Genomic DNA, 23,225 nt, shown 5'->3' with positions numbered 1-23,225 from the left:
GGTAGCTGTTCCCATTCTGCCTCTGGAAAACGGTAAGTATATGCCTTTTGACACACCGATACCTGCACTGCCCCTAGCATGGGCTTTCCATAGCTGTACCTAACCCAGAAAAGCATGAGAAGTCAGAGTTGGGAGATTGCACTTGAGATCCAACCCTCCTCTTCCAAAACACCACTGTCCCTTCTTTCCCCTACTCCAACTTCTCAAAGTACTAACAATCCTTCACTAGTCCTGTTCACTTCCCTGTTTTACTCAAAGCCTTACAATATTGCCACTACACAATAAGTACCATCAGAAGGACAGAGACCATGTTTTTCATTCTCCTTACTCCTATCTCTCCATGGGACTCAATACTGTGTTCTGCATAAGGTAGACACTGCATCAGTAATGCTGATTGAGCGAGCGAGCGGTGGAAAGTAAGAGCAGAGACACAATTAGAAAATGTGTTCTTGGGGCGCCTGGGTGGCTCAGTCGTTAAGCGTCTGCCTTCAGCTCAGGTCATGATCCCGGGGTCCTGGGATCGAGCCCTGCATCGGGCTCCCTGCTCTGCGGGAAGCCTGCTTCTCCCTCTCCCACTCTCCCTGCTTGTGTTCCCTCTCTCACTGTGTCTCTCTCTGTCAAATAAATAAAATCTTTAAAAAAAAAAAAAGAAAGAAAGAAAATGTGTTCTTGGAGAAGTCGTGACTCTGGACCACATAAAAGGCTTAAGTTTTCACCACTGCCTCCATAATCTCTCTCCCCATGACACTCCCGTGTCACGCTTCTAATATAGCTTTACTCTCCACCAGATCCAGAGCTTTATTCTAACCTACAACAGATTTTCACTAAGAAGGATTCTTCTACTGTTGATAACTGCTGGGCTCTATCACGTCCACCTTAAATTTAGGCAACACTGGAGAGAGTGGAAACAGAAATGGGAAAGGAAGAGGAAGAGGATTTGACCATACAGGTAGTGGACAGAGGGGAATAAAAACAGTCATATTTAGGGGCGCCTGGGTGGCTCAGTCGTTAAGCATCTGCCTTCGGCTCAGGTCATGATCCCAGGACCTGGGATCAAGCCCTGCATCGGGCTCCCTGCTCGGCAGGAAGCCTGCTTCTCCCTCCCCCACTCCCCCGGCTTGTGTTCCCTCTCTCGCTATCTCTCTCTCTGTCAAATAAATAAAATAAATCTTAAAAAAAAACAAAAAACAAAAAACAAAAAACAGTCATATTTAAATTAATTAAATTAAGGGGGATTATGAAGGCAAAATGCTCCTAAAGTTATTGGCTGGTTTAGCATGGATTCGAAAATGAATTAAAAAAAATCCCTTCCCATAGTAGATTTTACTTTACCTTTGCTGATCTGGGGACAAGATTACGTCCAACACGTTGACCTACTAATTCTCCCACCTACCATATTCTTCCACACTGAAGGTGCCAAAGGCCGCGCCCCCAGCCACTTCTACTGTATAGGTTCCCAGCGTTGCCTCTGGTGCCAGATGGAAGGACAGGTCTACAATGCCTTGCTCAGGCACCACCTCCAGCCACTGTGCAATCCTGTTCCTATTTGGATCCTGTGTTCATTAGAGAGAAACTCATGAGGTACCTGCCTGTTTCTCACTATGCACTGCAAAAAAGCAGGTAAAGACACAAAGCGCAGGTAAAGAATCCCACTCATTGCTCATGACCCCCATGGTCTGTATCCAGGAAGAACAGCTCCTTGTTTCATTTATGATTTTCTTTATTACTAAATGAAATAAATTTTCCTATAGGTCCGACCCCACTTGGGACGAAAAGCATCTTTGTGGATTCAAATAATCAGACTGAGTCCTCAAAGGGGTTATCACCAGTTTCAGAAAGTGGGCTTTCGGATGTCCTTTACAAAGAGTGTTTATTCTTGGTACCTATTTAGGGGCAACGCTGAAGGAATTTATCACAAGATACCCAACAGATAATCTAACAGAACAATGGAGGGGTTGCTGTGGGGCATTCATCCTTCTAGTCCCTTTCATTCTTAGCACTTCCCACAGGTATTCGTGTCATATTCAACGGCTGAGTGTCTATGACAATAGTCATTAGAATCAGAGGAGTACAGAACCAAGCCTGGGTGAACCGGCATGGCACAGAGAAGTCAGAGGAATCAGAGGGGGAGGGCTAGTGGCAGCGGAGTGATGTCCTTCTCTACAGAGCCTCAGGACTGAGAGGGTGGGGGGCGCAGGCAGGAGAACAGGCGCAGCTTGGGTGAGCTCTGGGTGCTCAGTACTTGGGCAGAGTCTCGGGTTCTGGGCCAAGATCTCCGAGTTGTTTCTGGGGCTTCGAGGTTTAGCACCAAATTCATTTCCCCTTTTCCACAACTGACGGAAAAGAAAAGGAAACTTCGACTTACCTGCAGCTCCGCCATGGAGTACTGAAAAGGAAAATCAGATAATGTGGGTTAGAGCAGGATAAGCAATAAGGATGGGCTGAAAGCAGAAAGTTCACAAGCGCTTCTTTCTTTCTCTGTTGCCCATTTCTTCTTCCTAAATGGCTCTTTTGTGCCCTCATCAGGGTAACAATGGAGTAAAAACTTATTGGCTAGGGGAGGAGAGAGAAGAGATTTCTTCAAAGGGATTGCCAGTCTCCAGAACATTTGAAGAAATGAAGCTTCAGGGGCACCTGGGTGGCTCAGTCATTAAGCATCTGCCTTCAGCTCAGGTCATGATCCCAGGGTCCTGGGCCCCGCATCGGACTCCCTGCTCAGTGGGAGACTTGCTTCTCCCTCTCCCACTCCCCCGCTTGTGTTCCCTCTCTCACTGTCTCTCTGTCAAATAAATAAATAAAATCTTAAAAAACAAAAAAAAGAAAGAAAGAAAAGAAATGAAGCTTCAGACCCTTCAGCATCCCTTAGTGCTCCGGGGCTGAGCGCTACCACAACATGCCTTAAAAGAAAGTCTTAACATCTGGAAGCTCCCCGATGTTTAAACCTCTTCTTGGGAGCCAACTATCTCCTTGCCTCCTCCTCTGCTGTCTGAATGTCACTGGCAACATGGTAACATTTAATTTCTAAAAAATATTTTGTTTAAAAGAGTTACATCAGGGCGCCTGGGTGCCTCAGTCAGTTAAGCATCTGCATTTGGCTCAGGTCATGATTCCAGGGTCCTGGGGATCGAGCCCCGCATCCGGCTCCCTGCTCAGCAGAGAGCCTGCTTCTCCCTCTCCCTCTGCTGCTCCCCCTGCTTGTGCTCTCTCTCTGTCTGTCTGTCAAATAAATAAATACAATTTTTTAAAAATTAAAAAAAAATTTAAAAAAAGAGTTCTATCAAAGGACTTCAAGAAAATGCATGTTAAAACCAAAAGGTTAGTGGTGAACAGGTTACTGGGCTAGGCGCCAAAGTGTCACCAAAATTACTTGCTAATTAGAAAAAAAAGAAGACAGGGGCACCTGGCTGGCTCAGTCAGTAGAGCATGGGACTCTTGATCTTGAGGTTGTGAGTCCAAGCCCCATGTTGGGCATAGAACTTACATTAAATAAATAAAAAAACTTAGGGGCGCCTGGGTGGCTCAGTCGGCGGGAGTGGGAGAGGGAGAAGCAGGCTTCCCGCTGAGCAGGGAGCCCGATGCGGGGCTCCATCCCAGCACCCTGGGATCATGACCTGAGCCGGAGGCAGACGCTTAATGACTGAGCCACCCAGGCGCCCCTAAGATCTACTTTTAAAAAGATACGTGCTAAAGTGTTCAGGAGTAACATGTTAAGATGTCTGCAACTTACTTTTAAATGATTCAGAAAAATATATATATCGATTAAAATGAGTATGGCAAAATGAAAAATAATGAATGTTATGTTTGAAAATTCCTTTTTTTTTAATTAATTTATTTATTTGTCTGAGAGAGAGAGAGCACAAGCAGGGGGAGCGGCAGGCAGAGGGAGAAGCAGACTCCCCGCTGAGCAGGGAGCCCGATGCGGGACTCGATCCCAGGATGCTGGGATCATGACCTGAGCCGAAGGCAGATGCTTAACTGAGCCACCCAGGCGTCCTTGAAAATTCTTGTAATAAAAAGTCGAGAACAAAATGACTGCTCCAGATAATCTTGGAGAATATCATCTTTTTATTGTGTTGTTTGTATAAGATCTTTCGATTTTTTCAAATTGTAATCGTTAGAATTGTACAAAATCATAGCTAAGGAAATTGGTAATTAGAATGTCTAAAATGTTAGGGGCGTCTGGGTGGTGCAGTTGGTTAAGGCACTAACTCTTAGTTTCGGCTCAGGTCAGGATCTCAGTGTCATGAGACCAAGCCTCGAATCAGACTCTACGCTCATTGCAGAGTCGGCTTCAGATTCTTGCTCCTTCTCCCTCTGCCCCTGCCACCTCTCTCTCTCAAATAAATCTAAAAAAAAGAGGGAGAATGTCTAAAATGTTAATATAATTAAGACTCTGATGAGAGACTGTACACTTACTGAACTCGGGGCATTCCAGTTAGTATTATATACACTTAAAAACTAAATGGGATTGAAAGCTGGAATTTAAATATAGGGGCCTCAGAGAGAGTACAAGAATTGGATCTCGCTTGGAAGGAAAAGGGAATGAAATCAAGATGGTGCTTGCCTTTGATTCTTGAACCAAGTACCACGTGATGTCAACCAGTGAAGACAAGCAGAGCATCACTAAATACAACTATCAACCTTGATATCCAGGATAATGGCAATTCTTCAGAAAAGCCAAGAAATGAGAGATAAGGATTATAGGAACAGAAAATTTTCCTTTCTTCCCTTCTAGGTTTTTTGGCTGGTCTAATAATTAAATTGACATAAGATGGATTAACAGGAGAAAAATTTAATTACATACATTTGGGAGCCCTGCAAAGACAATGAGACTCAAAGGCAGCCAGGCAATTGAGCTAAGGAATGAGAAATAGGGGCCTGGGGCTTCAGTGGGAAATAGGACAATTCACAGGAAGATCAGAAGAGCAGACGGTTGGTAATCAAACGTTTGCCCTACCATGCAGATAAATCTTTTAGATAAAAAAGTTATATCTGGTAACTGGGTCACACCCCCCATATAAGTTCTTTTTTTTTAAGATTTTATTTATTTATTTTAGAGAGAGACAGAGAGCATGAGCAGGGGGAGGGGGAAAGAAAGAATCTCAAGCAGACTCCATGCTGAGCATGGAGCCCAAAGTAGGGCTCGATTTCACGACCCTGAGATCTGACCTGAGCCAAAATCAAGAGTCAGACGTTCCACTGACTGAGCCACCCAGTGCCTCCCCTACCGTATAAGTTCTTTTAGTCAGTTAAAGGAGAGGTAAAATATTTTTCCTGAGTATTTTGGCTCTTCACTGCCTTCAGCTCAAAATAATCCACATGGCAAAGTGGCCCATTTTGGGGTGGCACATCCTGCTCTCCCTCAGGATCAAGGGGGAGACAGGATTTTTTACAAACCAGAGCTATACAGACAATAAGGAGACAAAAATGAGACGACTATGGTTTGCTAAAAAGTACAGAAAAAGAACACGTCTCAGATGACAAAGTACTTTTCTCACACAGAGAGTCAAGAAGCAGGGAGGACACCAATTATCCAGAAGTAGGCTCCAGAAAAAACCAAGTGTTCAACAATGCTGGGAAGATAGCATTTCCAACCGGAAGCAGGCTGAGATTTCTGAGTAATGGTTGTAGCAACCAACCCAGAGAGGCTCAGTTAATCTCAAGTACACTTCAGTTGCCTAAGGATAAAATATTGTGCTCTGTAACCTCACAATTTTTGTCCCTCAGTTTCTTAGTAAAATTCCTTTCATTTATCTCAGTGTTTCAAACTGGAGTTTCAAATTTTCAGTGTTTCAAGTTGGAACTTGGAGTGGGGGGATGGCTAAAGAGACGGTGTGAAGAGGAGGAGTAATTTTACAACAGAAATAGAGAATAAGGATGGAAATCTGAACAACTCTCAGTAATGGGGTCTAATCTGAGCAGAGGATAGTGTAACAAGGGTAGCTACTGAGATCCACCTTCAGGGAGCGATAGAATCTGAACTAACGCTTGGCTGTGGTGGTCACGCTCTCCCCTAGCACTTCCTCCTTTCAGCTCTGGGATTAAGAGTCTGTTGAGAAAGTCGGCAATACTAAACCAGATTGATGAAGAAAGGTATAGGTGATAGGAAGGAGCAACTGAAAAGAATTCTAAATTGGGGAAGAAAGTAGTGGTGGAGGAAGCTACTAATCAATAAGCTGATCGCTTCACTGTCTGTATAGGGAAAGGAAACAAGCTCTGAGAACATGGAGAGGGAAATAAAAATAACACTTGCCCTATCATTATCTTAAAAAGCTTCATGACAGGGCGCCTGGGTGGCTCAGTTGGTTAAGCGACTGCCTTCGGCTCAGGTCATGATCCTGGAGTCCCTGGATCGAGTCCCGCATCGAGTCCCAAATCAGGCTCCCTGCTCGGCAGGGAGTCTGCTTCTCCCTCGGACCCTCCCTCCTCTCATGTGCTCGCTCTCTCTCATTCGCTCTCTCTCAAATAAATAAATAAAATCTTTTAAAAATAATAATAAAATAAAATAAAATAAAAATAAAAGCTTCATGATACAGCATGTATCCTGGGCTGTGACTGAAGGAGAAAGAAAGCAACAGGGATCACCGAGAGGTAAGTGTTTCAGAAATGTAAAAATGACACAAGCCCTAAATTGAGATCAAACGTATCATAAGGTTTAGGATTCCAGGGACTGAGCTGTTCAAGGAGCATTTAAGTAATCGCCAAATGTTACCACCTTTTTACCTTTGGCACGTAATGTAGTCTTTTTTTTTTTTTTTTTTTTAAGATTCTATTTATTTGACAGAGAGAGACACAGCGAGAGAGGGAACACAAGCAGTGGGGAGTGGGAGAGGGAGAAGCAGACTCCCTCCTGAGCAGGGAGCCCGACGCGGGGCTCAATTCCAGAACCCTGGGATCATGACCTGAGCCGAAGGCAGACACTTAACCGACTGAGTCACCCAGGTGCCCTTTAAAAACCCTTTTAATATGAGCATTTCTCAGGAATGTTAACCTAATGGATGTCCTCAGCTATCCACTTGAGAACCGGGCATGCTGCCTGTTTTTAGGAGATGGGACAAGGAGGGTTTAGACTTACACCCTGAGGCTAGCACAAACATTCTGCATCTCAGAGGACTTCACTCATCACACTTTTAGAAAGAATCTCTTCTCCTTTTGCCTACTCTCTCTCAGTCTGCCCTACTCCTCTCCCCTTCCCTCTTCCCAACTAAATTCTCACCTTGTCACTCACTGGAACAAAGCTGCTGTTCAGGGTGACAATGCGGAAGTGCACTAGAACAGAACAGGAGGCTTTGGCAAAGGGGATCTTCCCCTCGCTGAGTCTTTCTTCCACCCTTTCTACTTCCCCACACATATTTCTGAGTCAGCAAAACTCCATCAGGTTTTACTTAAAAAAAAAAACAACAAAAAACTAAGTCTGGGAGAGAGATCAAAGCACCCAAAGGGTTTCTCTTCACAGCTCCTGACTTGGAAACATTAGAACGGAATGCCCTTCTAAGGAAGAAGGCACAAAGTACAAATACCAGGGGTTCAAGCCAAATGCCCTTGATGCTTTTATTCACATACAAGCAGCTGGTCCACAGCAGCCCAGTTAAACTTGCAAAATTCCATCCCAGGAAAAAATGTGTACTTTTGTTTCAGATACACACACACACTAGCAACTCCACCCACTTACTCCTGCTTATGTAACACAGCGTGTCTTCAAAACCTGTGACCCTTCCTCCCTCCTGCCTTGTTCCATAGACCTCCCACCAAACCACAAAGCCCCTCTTTCTGAATATTTGCAGTAGTTTGCCCTGTCTTTTGTCAAATCCCATCTGTGTGTCTCTTACCTTCCTGCCCTGGGTTGTAGATAGGTTTGTCAGTTTGTATAAAGACGCCATTCCCCTGCCTCTGAATTAGAACCTTTTTCTTCTCCTCCAAGCTGATACTACTTCCGGTCGCCGACACCCGCAGTGTAGCCACTTCTTCTGTGCCACCGGCAGGAGGTGGTACCTGAACAAGAGGAGGGAACTAGCTCTGTGGAGGAGTAGGATATTGGGGAATGGAATCAACTGAGTTAGATGGGGGTAGCAAGGGTAGGGCCATACAACAAGTTGCCAGGAAGAAGGGAAACCATATTCAGAGGTTAGTCAAAAACTAAAAGAAGAAATCCAAGGTCAAGGAAACTATGAATGCGTTATGGCCAGGAGTTGAGTTTAGGTTTAGGGGAGACAGGTGTGAAGACTGTGACAAGAGTAGATTGCCTAAGTGCCTAGGAAGGAGGATAAAAAAGGAAGGGAGCAAAGTTGGGGTTGACTCTGTGCTTACCAGAAAGGAGATGCACTGCAAGTGTCTTTTCTTCGATTCAGAAGTTTCTAGCAACTTCTGGGTCTTGTTCTTGGTCTCCAGAGTAATAGTGAATTTTACATCATGGGACCCCGGGCGCAGATCCAAACAAACTTTCTGGGTAGAGGGGAAGTTAAGCTGGGCTGGTACTGTCACCAGATAGTTTCTATTAAGGAAGCAAAAGGATTTCAGGTCAGTAATGATTCATTCATTCAGTGAAAAATTAAGCCCTCTCCTAAGCATTCAGCATATAGCAGTGAATTAAACAGACTGATTCCCTGCCTTTATGAACCTTATTTTCTATAATGGAGAAGCAGATGAGTAACAAATAACTCAGCCTTAAGCTGTGTACATCCTTAAACTAACCACAATTAGGAGGCCATCGCTGAGAGCCTACACCTAGGGTACCAGGAAGGAAATTAATTCTATTACAGAGAACAGGGTATGAGGAGTCGCCCCTTCTTTTTTGTCTTAAAGCTTCCTTTCGGTGCCTCTGCCCATTTCTACTCTCTGGGTAGAGGAGAAATGGAACCAAAGAAGGAACAGATGAGAAGGAAATTAAAACAAATCAGAGGTTATCTCTTCTCTCCCATATTTACATTTGAGAAAAATAGACAAAGAAGCCACCTGCCCTAAATCAACTCTGACACCAAGCACTTACGGGAGATATTTTTCTGCAATGGCTGGTGATAGGGTCAATATTCCTAGAAGGAGCTGAGTCCACATCCTTGTGGGTGAGATTCCTCAAGAGCAGGAACCAGAAGTCTGCGTCCCTGCTATAACATATATATAAACCACACAGGGTGTGCCGCTTTGATTAATGCTTTAGCCAATCACCTATTGGAGCCTCAGGCTAAGGTGGTAACCCCGGGTAGGACTTCTGTTCACTTCCTCAAATTAATTTCTCCCTGAAACATTCATACTGGCTCAGCCAGTCCTTAATACCTATTCTGGGGGAAAACCCAGGGTTGAGTATTCACAGCGGTAATGCTCTCAGAATAAATTTTGGACTCCTCCCTTTTTTTCTGATTTCATTCCAAATTTCCATCCATATTTGATCTTTATTCTCTTTTTTTTTTTTTTTTTTTTTTAAAGATTTTATTTATTTATTTGAGACAGAGAGAATGAGAGAGAGAGCACATGAGAAGGGGGAGGGTCAGAGGGAGAAGCAGACTCCCTGCCGAGCAGGGAGCCCGATGCGGGACTCGATCCAGGGACTCCAGGATCATGACCTGAGCCGAAGGCAGTCGCTTAACCAACTGAGCCACCCAGGCGCCCGAATTCTCTTTTTATTATTAAGACATACTTGGGAACACAAGTATGGGAACAGTTATCAATAAAAAAGCAGTATATCAGGGCACCTGGGTGGCTCAGTCGGTTAACCGTCTGCCTTCGGCTCAGGTCATGATCCCAGCGTCCTGGGATGGAGCCCCTCATCGGGCTCCATGCTCGGCGGGGAGCCTGCTTCTCCCTCTCCCTCTGCCGGCCTGTCTGCCTACTTGTGATCTCTCTCTCTCTCTGTGTCAAATAAATAAATAAAATTAAAAAAAAAAAAAGAAAAGCAGTATATCTTTTATCTAGTTGGGAATTTAAAGAATTAATACTACTCAATATTCTTGTGACTATGTGGAAATAGGGACATATACACTTCTTATAAAAGTATAAGTGGACAACCTTTCTGAAGGCAATTTCACACACATCAAAACCCTTTCAGATTTCTATGACCCAGCACCTCCTATATTGGAAATGTTTCTTAATGAGGAGAGAGAGCATGCATGTATGCAAAAGATGTATCAACCCTAAGTTTCTTCACTGTATTCTTTATAACGGCGAGACTTGAATGCTACCTGGGGTATAAATTAGTGAGGATACTTTCTGGAGCAATGAACAACCCAAATCAAACCAACTTAAACAAGAAAGAATTTTTGGTAATGGGTGGATCAGACATGAAGAACCAAAGGAACTAGAGAAACTGGAAACGTTACGGCCTGAAATTAGGCACTGATGCTGTCAGGACTCCTTTCTCCCACTCTTTCAGTCCCACTGTGCACAGGATTTCCTTCAGGTAGTGAAGAAGGAGCTGGGAATCCTTCCACAACTCTATGATCCCAAGAGACAGAAATTTCTCAACTAAGTCAAGAGAAATTTTTTTTTTTAATTTATTGATTTGAGAGAGAGAGAGACAGCGAGAGAGGGAACACAAGCAGGGGGAGTGGGAGAGGGAGAAGCAGGCTTCCCGCTGAGCAGGGAGCCGGATGCAGGGCTCGATCCCAGGACCCCGGGATCATGACCTGAGCCGAAGGCAGACGCTTAACGGACTGAGTAACCCAGGCGCCCCTCAAGAGAAATTTCTGAAAAAGGATTTTCTCCATCCGGTTCTCCCACCGCCGCCGCGGCAGGTCGCAGCAGCTCGGGCGGCGGGAGGAGCGGCAGCGGTCAGGCAGCCCAGCTTCGCGAAGGCTCTCGGCGCGCCCCCGGCCCGCAGGCACCCAGCACCCGCCCGCCCAGCCGCCTCGATGCCCAAGAGGAAGGTCAGCTCCGCCGAGGGGGCGGCGAAGGAGGAGCCCAAGAGGAGGTCGGAGAGGTTGTCAGCTAAACCTGCTCCTGCAAAAGTGGAAATGAAGCCAAAAAAGGCGGCAGGAAAGGATAAATCTTCAGACAAAAAAGTGCAAACAAAGGGGAAAAGGGGAGCAAAGGGAAAACAGACTGAAGTGGCTCACCAAGAAACGAAAGAAGACCGGCAGAAAACGGAGAAACTAAAAATGAGGGGAGTCCAGCCTCCGATGAAGCAGGAGAGAAAGAAGCCAAGTCTGATTAATACCATAAACCATGTCTTGTCAGTGGTCCCTGTCGCCCTTCTTGTACAATCCAGAGGAATATTTTTATCAACTATTTTGTAAATGCAAGTTTTTTAGTAGCTCTAGAAACATTTTTAAGAAGGAGGGAATCCCACCTCATCCCATTTTTTCAATGTAAATGCTTTTTTTAAGAGGTGAAATCATTTGCTGGTTGTTTATTTTTTGGTACAACCAGGAAATAGTGGGATATTGAATGTGGGAGGCTTTGATTGTCTTGGGGTCAGTTCAACATTCCATAGATGGGGTAGTTTTTATATCCTATAATACCAAGCATACTAAAGGGCAATTTGGAGTCAGTCGTGCATTTACTATGTCTTGAATATTTTAAATTACTTCTATTCCCATGTTGCTTTTGGTAGAATTGTTTCCTAAAGAAAACCACTTGTAGATCTTGGCTCTCTCAGTCAGAATTCTTGGGCACTTTGTAACATCTTGGTCCTGGTAGTCCAGTTTTCCTAGTAACTCTGTTAATGTGCTGTGCAAGATTGAGAATTTGAGCATGTAGTGTATATGATATTAAATTGTGAATTAATGGAACTTAACAATGTAACAGTGTATCAGCATTTGAAGATCTTGGTACTTGATATACTGTTAAGGAAAATTTGCCTCCAAATTTTAAGCTGGAAGGTCACTGGAATAACTTTTAGAAAAGAATCACAACTATGTGATTTTTTAGATTTTCGGTGCATGCATTAAGAATTGTGTACAAATTGAAATGTCTGTACTGATCCTCAAAACAACCAATAAAAACTCAACTAAGAAAGAAAAAAAAAAGGATTTTCTCCCTCCTTCTCTCACATGCTCACCTCTGAATTAATCACTGTAGCCAAGATACAACTGGGTGGACCTGGGTCATTCTTATCACCCAGAGGCCAGTACGATGAACTACTGTGATTGGCAACCCCAAAAAGACACATGGAATTGGACAGGAGGGGGTTCTCTAAAGAAAGGAGTCCACTGCTATAGGAAGTGCACTGGGGTAAAGATGCTGGGAAAATCAAATGTTAAGTCTATTACAATGCCCGATAATTTAAATTTGGTTGAAAAAATGGTTATATTAATATAAAGCAACAATACACAGCCATTAAAAATAATATTTTCATGACAAGGGAACTGTTTGCAATACTAATTGAATGGCACGGTGGAGAAGAGGGAATATGATACAAAACAATATGTAGGAAGCTCCACTTCCACTAAGGACATTAAAAAACAAAACAAAACTGGAAAGAGCATCTTTCCCTCCCTGATAGTAAAAAAAGCCAGATAAACTGCAAAATCGTAACTTTTCTTGAACCAAAAAGTTGTATCTGAGAGCTGAGCAGAGGTTGCCAGTTAACTAAGTAGCCTAAAATCCAAGGAGGCACAGTTCCTTTTGAGAAGAAACTGTGTGTTGAATTGTCTCAGCTGTGCCAGAACATGGAAGGTATTTGGGCCATCATAGAAGGAAGTAAGAACACAGCTAAGATTTTAATGAATCACTAAAGGTCTAGTGTGGGCTAGAATAACAACAAAGAATCTCTGTGTGCCACACGGAAGCTTGTACTTATTTACAGGTTCTCTTCCATGGCCTTTATCAAGTGCTCATAAGAAAGACTGGGTACAGAATGAGACTGAAAAGAGCCTCCCATAGTAGTATAGACATAGACGATAGTATTATCTATCCCATAGGAAAGGCCCCAGCTGCCCAAACTTTTTTCAAAAGGTTTAAGACTCTGGGGAGAAGCAGTAAATACTGTTGCCCTGATTGTTGCACAGGTAAAGACCCACTGTTGCCAGGGGAAGGATGAAGAAGAAGAAGAAGGAGGAGAAAAAGGAGGAGGAGGAGAAGGAGGAGGAGAAGGAGGAGAAGGAGGAGAAGGAGGAGAAGGAGGAGAAGGAGAAGAGGAAGAGGAGGAAGAGGAAGAAAGAAGAAGAAGAAAGAAGAAGAAGAAGAAAAGAAGAAGAAGAAGAAAAGGAGGGGAGGGGGAAGAGGAGGAGGAGGAGGAGGGGGGAGGAGGAGGGGAGGAGGGGAGGAGGGGAGGGGGAGAAGGAGAAGATGATCATGACCTGAGCCGAAGGCAAACATTTAATGACTGAGCCTCCCAGGCACCCCACTTTTATCTAAAAAGCAAAACAGGTGCCTGGGTGGCTCAGTCAGTTAAGTGTCTGACTCTTGATTTCGGCTCAGGTCATGATCCCAGGGTCCTGGGATCGAGCCCCGCATCAAGCTCCCTGATCTGTGGGAAGCCTGCTTCCTCTCCCACTCCTCCTGCTTGTGTTCCCTCTCTCGCTGTGTCTCTCTCTGTCAAATAAATAAATAAAATACTTAAAAAAAATAAAATTCTCTCTCTCCCTCTCCTCTCACCGCCCCCCCACTTCCACACTCACATGCACACTCTCTGTCTCTAAAAAAGCAAAACAAAACAAAACAAAGCTCATAGAAAAAGAGATTATACTTGTGGTTACCAGAGACAGAGGGGAAGGGAAGGGGAATTGAAGGATGGTAGTCAAAAGGTACAAACTTCCAGTTATGTGATAAATACATACTAGGGATGTAATGTACATGTAATGTACATGACTGTAGCAAACACTGCTGTAGGATTTATAGGAAAGTTATTTTTTAAATTTATTTTATTTTTATTTTAAGTAGGATTCATGCCCAATAGGGGGCTTAAACTCATGACCCTGAAATCAAGAGTCACATTCTTCACCAACTGAGCCAGCCAGGATCCCCAAATAGGAAAGTTGTTAAAAGAGTAAATCCTAAGAGTTCTTTCTCATTGCAAGGAGAAATGTTTTTTCTTTTTTCTTTTTTTCTTTTTACTGTATCTATATAAGAAGATGGATGATGGATGTTAGCTGAACCTTTTATGGTAATCATTTCACAATATATGTAAATCAAACCATCATGCTTTATGCCTTAAACTTATACAGGGATGTAGGTCAAGTATTTCTCAGTAAAACTGGAAAAAAAATCGAACAGTATATCCAAAAGCTGCAGGAACATATCAAATAGTTTAAAATATATCCTAGAAAGAGAAGAGAGAAAGAACAAGCAGAAGAAATGTTTGAAGAGGTAACAGGTGAGGATTTTCCAAAAATAATAAAAGACATCAAACAACAGATCCAAGAATCATAGAGAATTCCAAGCAGGATAAGTGCCAAAATAAAACACACCTAGGAGTGCCTGGGTGGTTCAGTTGGTTAAGCGTCTGACTTTTGATCTCAGCTCAGGTCTTGATCTTAGGGTTGTGATTTCAAGCCCTGCATTGGGCTCCACACTGGGTATGGAGCCTACTTAAAACACACACACACCCCTAATCACATTATTTTCAAACTGCTGAAAATCAGAGATAAAGAGGAAGTCTTGAAGATGGCCAGAGGGGGAAAAAAACACATTATATATAGAAAAATAAAGGTAAGAATTATACCAAACTTCTCATGAGAAACAATGTTAACCAGAAGATAATGGATTGACATTTTCAAAATACTGAAGGAAAAAAACCCCAAATCCAGCATTCTGTAGCCAACAAAAATATCTTTCAATAATGAAGGGAAAAAGACTTTTTTAAAAAAAAAATATTTTTATTTATTTATTTGAGAGAGAGAGAGCATGAGAGGGGGGAGGGTCAGAGGGAGAAGCAGACTCCCTGCCGAGCAGGGAGCCCGATGTGGGACTCGATCCCGGGATTCTAGGATCATGACCTGAGCCGAAGGCAGTTGCTTAACCAACTGCGCCACCCAGGCGTCCCCGGGAAAAAGACTTTGTCAGAGAAACCAAAGCTGAGAGAATGTATTGCCAGATCTGTGCTACAAGCAATATTAAAGGGAGTTCTTTAGGCAGAGGGTGGCAAACCATAGCCTGCAGGTTAAATCCAGCCTCCCACAGGTTTTGTAAATAAAGTTTTATTGGGGCACAGTAACACTCATTTGCTTTTGTACTATCCTGGTAGACTTGAGGGCTTACAAGAGACCATTTGGCATGCAAAGCCTCGTTATTTACTATCTGATCATTTATAGAAAGTGAGCTAACTCCTCTCAGGATACCAGACAGAAACTGCACAAATAAATGAAGATGTCTGGAAATGGTATCAAACAAAATAAATATAAAAGACATTCAAATCCATTTTTAATCACTCTAAAAGATAAATGATGCCCTAAAGCAAAAAATAGTTCATTCTGAACTACATCATAGGCATGAGGCATTTTTTACATGTCAAGACAAAGGGAATGAAAAATGAAGAAAGAAATACTGAGGAACCTGCTTCGCATAATTTCTTTGGCACCTTTTCCTTCTCTCCTATTTTGAATTTTCTGATGAAATTTTTCTCCTCTTCCCTTTGTAACTTTTTCAGGGCCCACTACTACTCATGTCTGCTTCTCTCAGCTTTTCTAAAAGCTCAATAAAGACATCTTAATTGTCTTCAGCCATTAATCTTCTTTTATCCAGGCCCTTTGATTCTAGCAGGTAAGATTGGTTAACTTTGGGATCCTATTGAACATTTTCCAATCCTGTGGATCTAAAAGAGAAGCTAGAATGGATATAGGTATGGTTCCAGCCATGGGGGCTATCTGTGCATCAGGTAATGTATTAGTCATGGAATGAAAAAATAGTATTGCCTGAGCTAGAAAGAGGTGCTTACTTACATCAAATGCATTTAGCTTAAATTTCTAGGAAGTTAACTTCACTGCAAAGGGAGATTTAAAACAGCTATTTGCTGCCCTAGCAACCAGAACACACCAGTCTTGCAGAAGAAAGACAATGGTGCAAAGAATCTGTATACTGAATGCCATTTGTTAGCTGTGTGACTCATGACAAGGTATTAACGTCTCTGTCCTTTGGTTTCCTCATCTGTAAAATGAGAACAATAATACCATGTATGTTACAAAGTTGGTGTAAGAATCAAATGATGTGATGCATGAGAAGTGTATAGAACAGTGCCTGACACATACTTAGCTTCCTATAAATGTTAGCTTTATTTTTTTTTAAAGATTTTATTTATTTATTTGAGAGAGAGAACGAGTGGGGGGAGGGGCAGAGGGAGAAGCAGACTCCCCGAGGAGCAGGGAGCCTGTTGCGGGACTCAATCCCAGGACTCTGGGATCATGACCTGAGTCAAAGGCAGACACTTAACTGACTGAGCCACCCAGGCAACCCAAATGTTAGCTTTAATATTATTAAAGATTATGGTGGAACAGACTTTCTCAGAGTTGACAACTTTCAAGCAATCAACATTTTGAAGAATGATATAAGCAAGATTTGCGGACTTGTTATACAACAATGTGAATATAGTTAACACTCTTGAACTGTACAATTAAAACTGATTGAGGGTAAATTTTATTTTATGTATTTTTTACCATCATTAAAAATTAAAATAGGGGCACTTGGCTGGCTCAGTTGGTGGAGCATGTGACTTTTGATCTTGGGGTCATGAGTTTGAGCCCCATGTTGGGCACAGAGCCTACTTATAAATAAATAAATAAACTATCTTTAAAATTTTTAAAATAATAATAAAAAGATCTGGAGGTTGGGGAAAAAACAGCAAAAGTAAATTAGTGTTTCAGTATTTCTTAAACTTAAAAACTTGCAACTTTCATTAAAAAGAGAAAGATCTGGGGGCACTCAGTCCGTTAAGCGTCTGCCTTCAGCTCAGGTCATGATCCCGGGGTCCTCGGATCGAGCCCCCACATCACAGTGAGCCTGCTTCTCCCTCTCCCTGTGCTGCTCCCCCTGCCTGTGCTCTCCTGCTCTCTTTTTGTCAAATAAATAAATAAAATTTTTTTTCTTTTAAAAGAAAGATCTATAGAGAGATGTTTTCTTTTGTTTGGCTACAATGAGGGTTCCACATGATCAGCAGAAGGCACAGAGAGACACAGCAAAGCAGATAGAAAAAGACTTCATACGTGTAGCTTTGTCCATGCCATTCCCTTTGCCTAGATTGCTTTTTCTCCTTCTCTACCTGGCGAATCTCTCATCATCCTTTCAGATTTAGTTAACACTTCCATGAAGGCATTCCTACCTTACCTCATATTCTTCACTGATAGGACTAATTTCTCTTTCCCCTGTGCCCCAAAACTTGGGTTCCTACTGAGCTTGACCACAGCACTGGTCATCTTGTCTTACCACTCTTTATTTGCATTCCTCTTTCCCAACCTATTCTGGGAGATGCTTTACAGTGAAAGGCAAAGCTTATCCTAATTCTTCCCCTAGCCTAGGTACTCAGGATGAATGCATAAATAAGGAGCAAAGGGCGAAGATTATCCCACATTATCCATCTCTTAATTCTCTCTAAATTAATTTTCTCTGTTCCGGCTCTCCAAACTCTTTCAATGTTCCCTCCCTGTTTGCAGCTCCTATTTGGTATGATTTTATGATTAGTGGCACCATTAATTAATTGTTCTTTCTTGTAGCTACCTTCCCATACTAGGAAGAAGGATCCATCTTTTTTTTTTTTTTTTAAGTAGGCTCCACACCCAAGGTGGGGCTTGAACTCACAGCACTAAGATCAAGAGTCACACACTCTACCAATTGAGGAAGCCAGGCACCCCCAAAGAATCTATCTTTTGTCTCAATTGATTTATTAATAAGAGAGACATGACAAAATGTTTGTTGAAATACCCTGTCCCAGAGTTTCTGACTCCTTGGTCTGTGGTGGGGCCTGAGAATTTGCAATTTGCTGATGTTCCTGGCCCAGGGACCATACTTTGAGAATAGCTACTATAATGCTAGGTCTAAGAGTAGTTACTCAGAAAGGCTGCCTGGAGTTTAGAGCAAAGTTCTGATAATAAAGGTGCAGAATGTCAACTCTCCTCTGCATTTCCCACACCAATGTCCAATAGAAAGAGGTCATGAAACTGTCTACCTTTCCCTCTTTGTTCTCTTTCTCTTGCAGTCAGTTTTTCCCAGGACTTCTCTGAACTTATCATTAGCAATTGTAGTTTGGTACTCTGCTACCTGGAATAAAATGAAAATGGTAACTATATGGGGTAGAAGAAATAAGATGCCAACACTAATGAGCTCTCTGTGGAATGAATCCAGATGAACTCTCCCTTGATGGGAAAGGATAGTTGTTCAGAAAATATGAGAGACTGCCTCTGTGTTTTATTTTCTATAATTTTCTTTAATATATGCCCATATAAACACTAAATGTAAGTAAAACAGTGAAAGTTAAATTCAACCCACAACGTGGAACAGTTAGCTAGCATCCGAAGGCCGAGGATATAAGATTCACATCTACATTCATTTGGAAACCTCTCTGGTATGCACAGACTATATAACCTCTGAGGACAGGAACTGTTTTGCTTATTATTTTATCTCCACATTTAATATAGTGACTGGCACCTAGGAAGCTTTCAGTCAGTCAACACTGATAAGTACTGGCGAGATCATAAATAATTCCTATGTGTTTCTCTCATTCCCACAACAAACACACACACATGTACACAGCAAAGCTCTCTTCTTTAGGTATGAAACACTTTGTGGTTGCCTCTGGAGGTTTCTGGTTGATATGGACACAAGGGAAAACCATTATATCCAATTTCAATTTTAGTCTACATCCAATGAATCTTAAGTAAGTAATCAATTTTATTATACTATATGTTCATAGTCTACAGAAAGTGGATATAAAAATGAATACCAATTTAGAGAAACATGAAACACAGAATTTTGAAATACCCTAAATTATATTCCATTTTCTTTCTATTATTAATAACTACTTGTCTTTATTGTTATTATTATTTATTTATTTTTTTATTTTTTTACTATTTGTCTTTAAATACGTGGTTCTATCCTATATTATCCCTCTCCTTTCTATCTGTCTCTCCCTGGAGTGACCCTGGAATCATGACCTGAACCAAAGGCAGACGCTTAATGACTGAGCCACCCAGGCGCCCGAAGAGTAAGTGTCAGGTAGCTTTTAACTGCTAATAGGGCCAGTCTTGCCTTATAGACACTTCAAGCACAAACTATCTGAAAAAGAAGCTTTTAAAAATCCCACTTATAATAGCATTAAAATCAATAAAATACTTAGGAATAAATTTAACTGAGGAGGTGAAAGATCTGTCCATGTGGAAACTATAAGACATTAATGAAAAAAAATGAAGAAGACACAAATAAGTAGAAAGAGATCTCAAGTTTATGGGTCAGAAGAATTAATATTATCAAAATGTCCATACCATCCAAAGTCATCTATAGACTCAATGCAATCCCTATCAAAAATCCAATGATTTTTTCACAGAAATAGAAAAATAAGCACTAAAATTCATATGAAACCACAAAAGTCCCCAAATAGCCAAAGCAATCTTGAGAATAATAAAGCTGGAGTCATTACCCTTCCTGATTTAAAACTATATCAGAAATCTATAGTAATCAAAACAGTATAGTGCTAGGATTGGAGGGGAAGATGATGGTGGAGTAGGAGGACCCTAGGTTCACCTCATCCCATGAATAGAACTAGATAACTATCAGATCATCCTGAATACCCCAGAAATCGATCTGAAGACTGACAGAACCGATTCACAACTAAAGGTACCGAAGAGGCCACTTCGAAGAAGGTAGGAAGTTCAGAGACGCGGCTTGGGTGAGAAGAGGATCAAAGCTGCTGTAATGCAGGGGGAGTTGCTGCAGACGCGGAGAAGGGGGAGAGACAAACTAGCACACAGGGGAGCACGTGGGGGAAATGATTGCCCATAGCAATTGGCTTAGAAAGCAAGAGAGCCCAAATTTTGTGAGTTCTTGCAACCAGTTGGCCTTAAAGCCTAGAGTTTTAAAGGTCAGCCTGCTTCGCTCTGGGAGAAATCAGAGGAATTGGGGCTGCTCTTGGAGAAAAGGCAGGCAGGCAGCCTGTGGACATACAGTGTGAAAACAGCGATCTGAAGAGTGCCCAGAGCACACAGTGGAAAGGTTATTTGCTCATCTCGGAGCACATCCCAGAGAGACAGCATTCACAAGGAGATCCCTTCCGGAAAAAAGGAACTTCAGGTGCTATCTCCCTCCCCTGCACTTCAGCATAAACACAGAGCCACCTGTGGGAACCAGTGCATCACTGACACTACCTCCCTAACTGGCTTACACCAAGCCCTGTCCCCTGCACTCCGAGGAACTGCCCTTGCCAGTCACACCTGTTTCAGTCCCAGCACGATGGCCTCCTCCCCCAGAAGACTGGCCCAAACTGGCCCCTGCCAGCACCACATCTCCAGACCCAGGAGTTTTGCAAGGCCTCCGTTCTTGTGGCAGTAGCCACAGGTCTCACTTCACAAGCACACCAGAGCACACCTAGTTAAAACAAGCCACGTTCAGGCCAGGGACCAAATACTGACCAAAACAGGTAAAGAGAGCCTCTGCAGACAACTGGCCTGAAGGTTAAAGTGACCAGGACACAACAGCAGAGCACACGCAGCACACCCTGGAGATGCTCCCGGAAGCGCCAGGCCCTGCGGAACAGAGGACTCTACGCTGCAGGCACTACAGGACCTCTTCTTCATAAAGCCATTACCCTCAAGAACAGGAAACATAGCTGACTTTGAGCATACAGAAACAGACACAGAGACTTAGACAAAATGAGAAGACAGAGGAATTTGTCCCAAATGAAAGAAGAGTACAAGGCCATAGCCAGAGATCCCTATCTCAAAAAATTAACCTAAAATGGATTAAGGACTTAAATGTAAGACCTGAAACGATAAAATTCTTAGAAGAAAACATAGGAAAAAAGCCCCTTGACATTGGTCTTGGCAATGATTTTTTTTTTTTTAAGATTTATTTATTTTAGGGGCAGCTGGGTGGCTCAGTCCATTAAGCATCTGCCTTCGGCTCAGGTCATGATCTCAGGGTCCTGAGCCGCATCGGGCTCCCCGCTCAGCAGGGAGTCTGCTTCTCCCTCTCCTTCTCTAAAATAAATAAATCTTTTTTTTTTAAGATTTTATTTATTTGAGAGAGAGAGAGAGAGAGAACAAGGTGGGGGGAGGGCAGAGGGAGAGGAAGAAAATCTCAAGCAGATTCCCCACTGAACTCAGAGCCTGGCACAGAGCTCAATCTCATGATCCTGAGATCATGACCTGAGCTGAAATCAAGAGTTGGTCGCTTAACTGACTGAGCCACGCAGGCACCCCAGCAATGATTTTTTGGATATGACATCCAAAGCACAAGCAACAAAAACAAAAATAAATAAGTACATTACATGAAAAGCTTTTGCACAGCAAAAGAAATTATCAACAAAATGAAAAAGCAACCTGTGGAATGAGAGAAAATATTTGCAAACCATCTATCTGTTAAAGGGTTAACATCCAAAATACAGAAGGAACTTGTACAACTCAATTGTTAAAAAAAAAAAAAAAAGGCAAATAATCCAGTTTTAAGATGGGCAGAGGATCTGAATGGACATTTTTCCAAAGAAGACATATAAATGACCAACAGGTACCTGAAAAGTTACTCAACATCACTAGTCATCAGGGAAATGCGAGTCAAAACCACAATGAGATATCTCACACCTGTCCGAATGGCTACAATCAAAAACACAAGAAATAGTAAGTGTTGGTAAGGATGTAGAGAAAAAGGAACCCTCACACACTGTTGATAGGAATGTAAATTGGTAGAGCCACGGAGGAAAGCAGTATGGAGGTTCCTCAAAAAGTTAAAAATAGAAGTACCATATGATCCAATAATCCTATTATTGGGTATTTACCCAAAGAAACAAAAACACTAATTCAAGAAAATATATGCACCCCTATGTTTATTGCAGCATTATTTATAGTAGCTAAATATGGAAGCAACCTAAGAATCCATTGATAGACAAATGAATGGATTAAAAGATGTGGTGTGTGTACATACACATAAACACACACGTGCACGTGTGCACTTCAATATTACACAGCCATAAAGAAAGGATGAGATCTTGCCATTTGCAACAACATGGATGGACCTAAAGGGTACTATGCTAAGTAAAATAAGTCAGAGAAAGACAAATACCATATGATTTCACTCATACATAAATCTAAAAAATAAAACAAATGGATAAACAACAAAAAGCAAAATCAGACCTGTAAATACAGAGAACAAACTGATGGTTGCCAGAGGAAGGAGGGTAGGGGATGAACAAAATGGATGAAGGGTAGTGGGAGGTACGGGCTTCCAGTTATGGAATGAATTAGTCATGGGAATAAAAGACACAGCACAGGCAATATAGTCAATGATATTGTAATATCCTTGTGTGGTGACAGATGGTAGCTACACTTGGGGTGAGCACAGCATACATAGTATATAGAGATGTTGAATCACCATGTATACATCTGAAATTAACAACACTGTATGTCAACTGTATTAAAAAACAAAAATCAAACCACAGTGAGATAGCACCTCACACCTGTTAGAATGGCTATTATTAAAAAGAAAAAACGATAACAAATGTTGGTGCAGATGAAGAGAAACAGCAGGTGTTGTGCACTGTTAGTGGGGTGTAAACTGGGACAGCCACTATGAAAAATAGTATAGAGGTTCCTCAAGAATTAAAATAGAACAACCATATATGATCCAGCAATTCCAGTTTTGGGCATATATCCAAAGGAAATGAAATTGCTATATTGAAGATATATCTGCATCCCCATGTTCATTGCACCATTATTCACAAATGCCAAGACATGGAAGCCATCTAAGTGTTTGTCAATGGATAAATAAAGAAAATGTGATATGTACACACACACACACACACACACACACACACACACACACACACACTGGAATACTATTCAACCATAAAAAAAAAGGAAATCCTGCCATTGGCCACATCATGGATGAAACTTGAGAGCATTATGCTAAGTGAAATAAGTAAGATGGAGAAAGACAAATACTGTATGATCTCACTTTTATGTGGAATCTAAAAACCTTGAACTCATAGAAACATAGTAGGATGGTGGTTGCCAGGGGCTGAGAGAGGGAGATATGGGGAGATGTGGTCAACGTGTACAAACTTTCAGTTATAGTAAGTTCAGGGATTCAAATGTACAGCATGATGACTGTAGTTAACAATATTGTATACTTGAAATTTGTAAAGATAGTAGATCTTAAATATT

At 42.1% G+C, this 23,225-nt stretch overlaps 1 protein-coding gene and 1 pseudogene across 1 annotated transcript in view; one reads left to right on the top strand and one right to left on the bottom strand.

Annotated features, from left to right (window-relative positions):
- The window catches only part of A2ML1 (alpha-2-macroglobulin like 1), a 46,592-nt gene extending 27,242 nt beyond the window's left edge, over positions 1 to 19,350 (bottom strand). Inside the window, 10 exon segments of the mRNA XM_032390755.1 lie at positions 2 to 99; positions 809 to 857; positions 860 to 892; positions 1,394 to 1,553; positions 2,366 to 2,386; positions 7,217 to 7,269; positions 7,830 to 7,992; positions 8,308 to 8,491; positions 18,026 to 18,140; positions 19,338 to 19,350. Of these exon segments, the coding sequence (XP_032246646.1) occupies positions 2 to 99; positions 809 to 857; positions 860 to 892; positions 1,394 to 1,553; positions 2,366 to 2,386; positions 7,217 to 7,269; positions 7,830 to 7,992; positions 8,308 to 8,491; positions 18,026 to 18,140; positions 19,338 to 19,350 (889 nt within the window).
- Positions 10,842 to 11,577, top strand: LOC116623559 (annotated as a pseudogene).
- Positions 19,351 to 23,225: the final 3,875 nt, after the last annotated feature.

This window comes from Phoca vitulina, unplaced genomic scaffold (assembly GCF_004348235.1).
Source record: "Phoca vitulina isolate PV1807 unplaced genomic scaffold, GSC_HSeal_1.0 scaffold59, whole genome shotgun sequence".
In the NCBI taxonomy this organism is placed as follows: Eukaryota; Metazoa; Chordata; class Mammalia; order Carnivora; family Phocidae; genus Phoca; species Phoca vitulina.
This window is presented reverse-complemented; position numbering and strand designations above follow the sequence as displayed.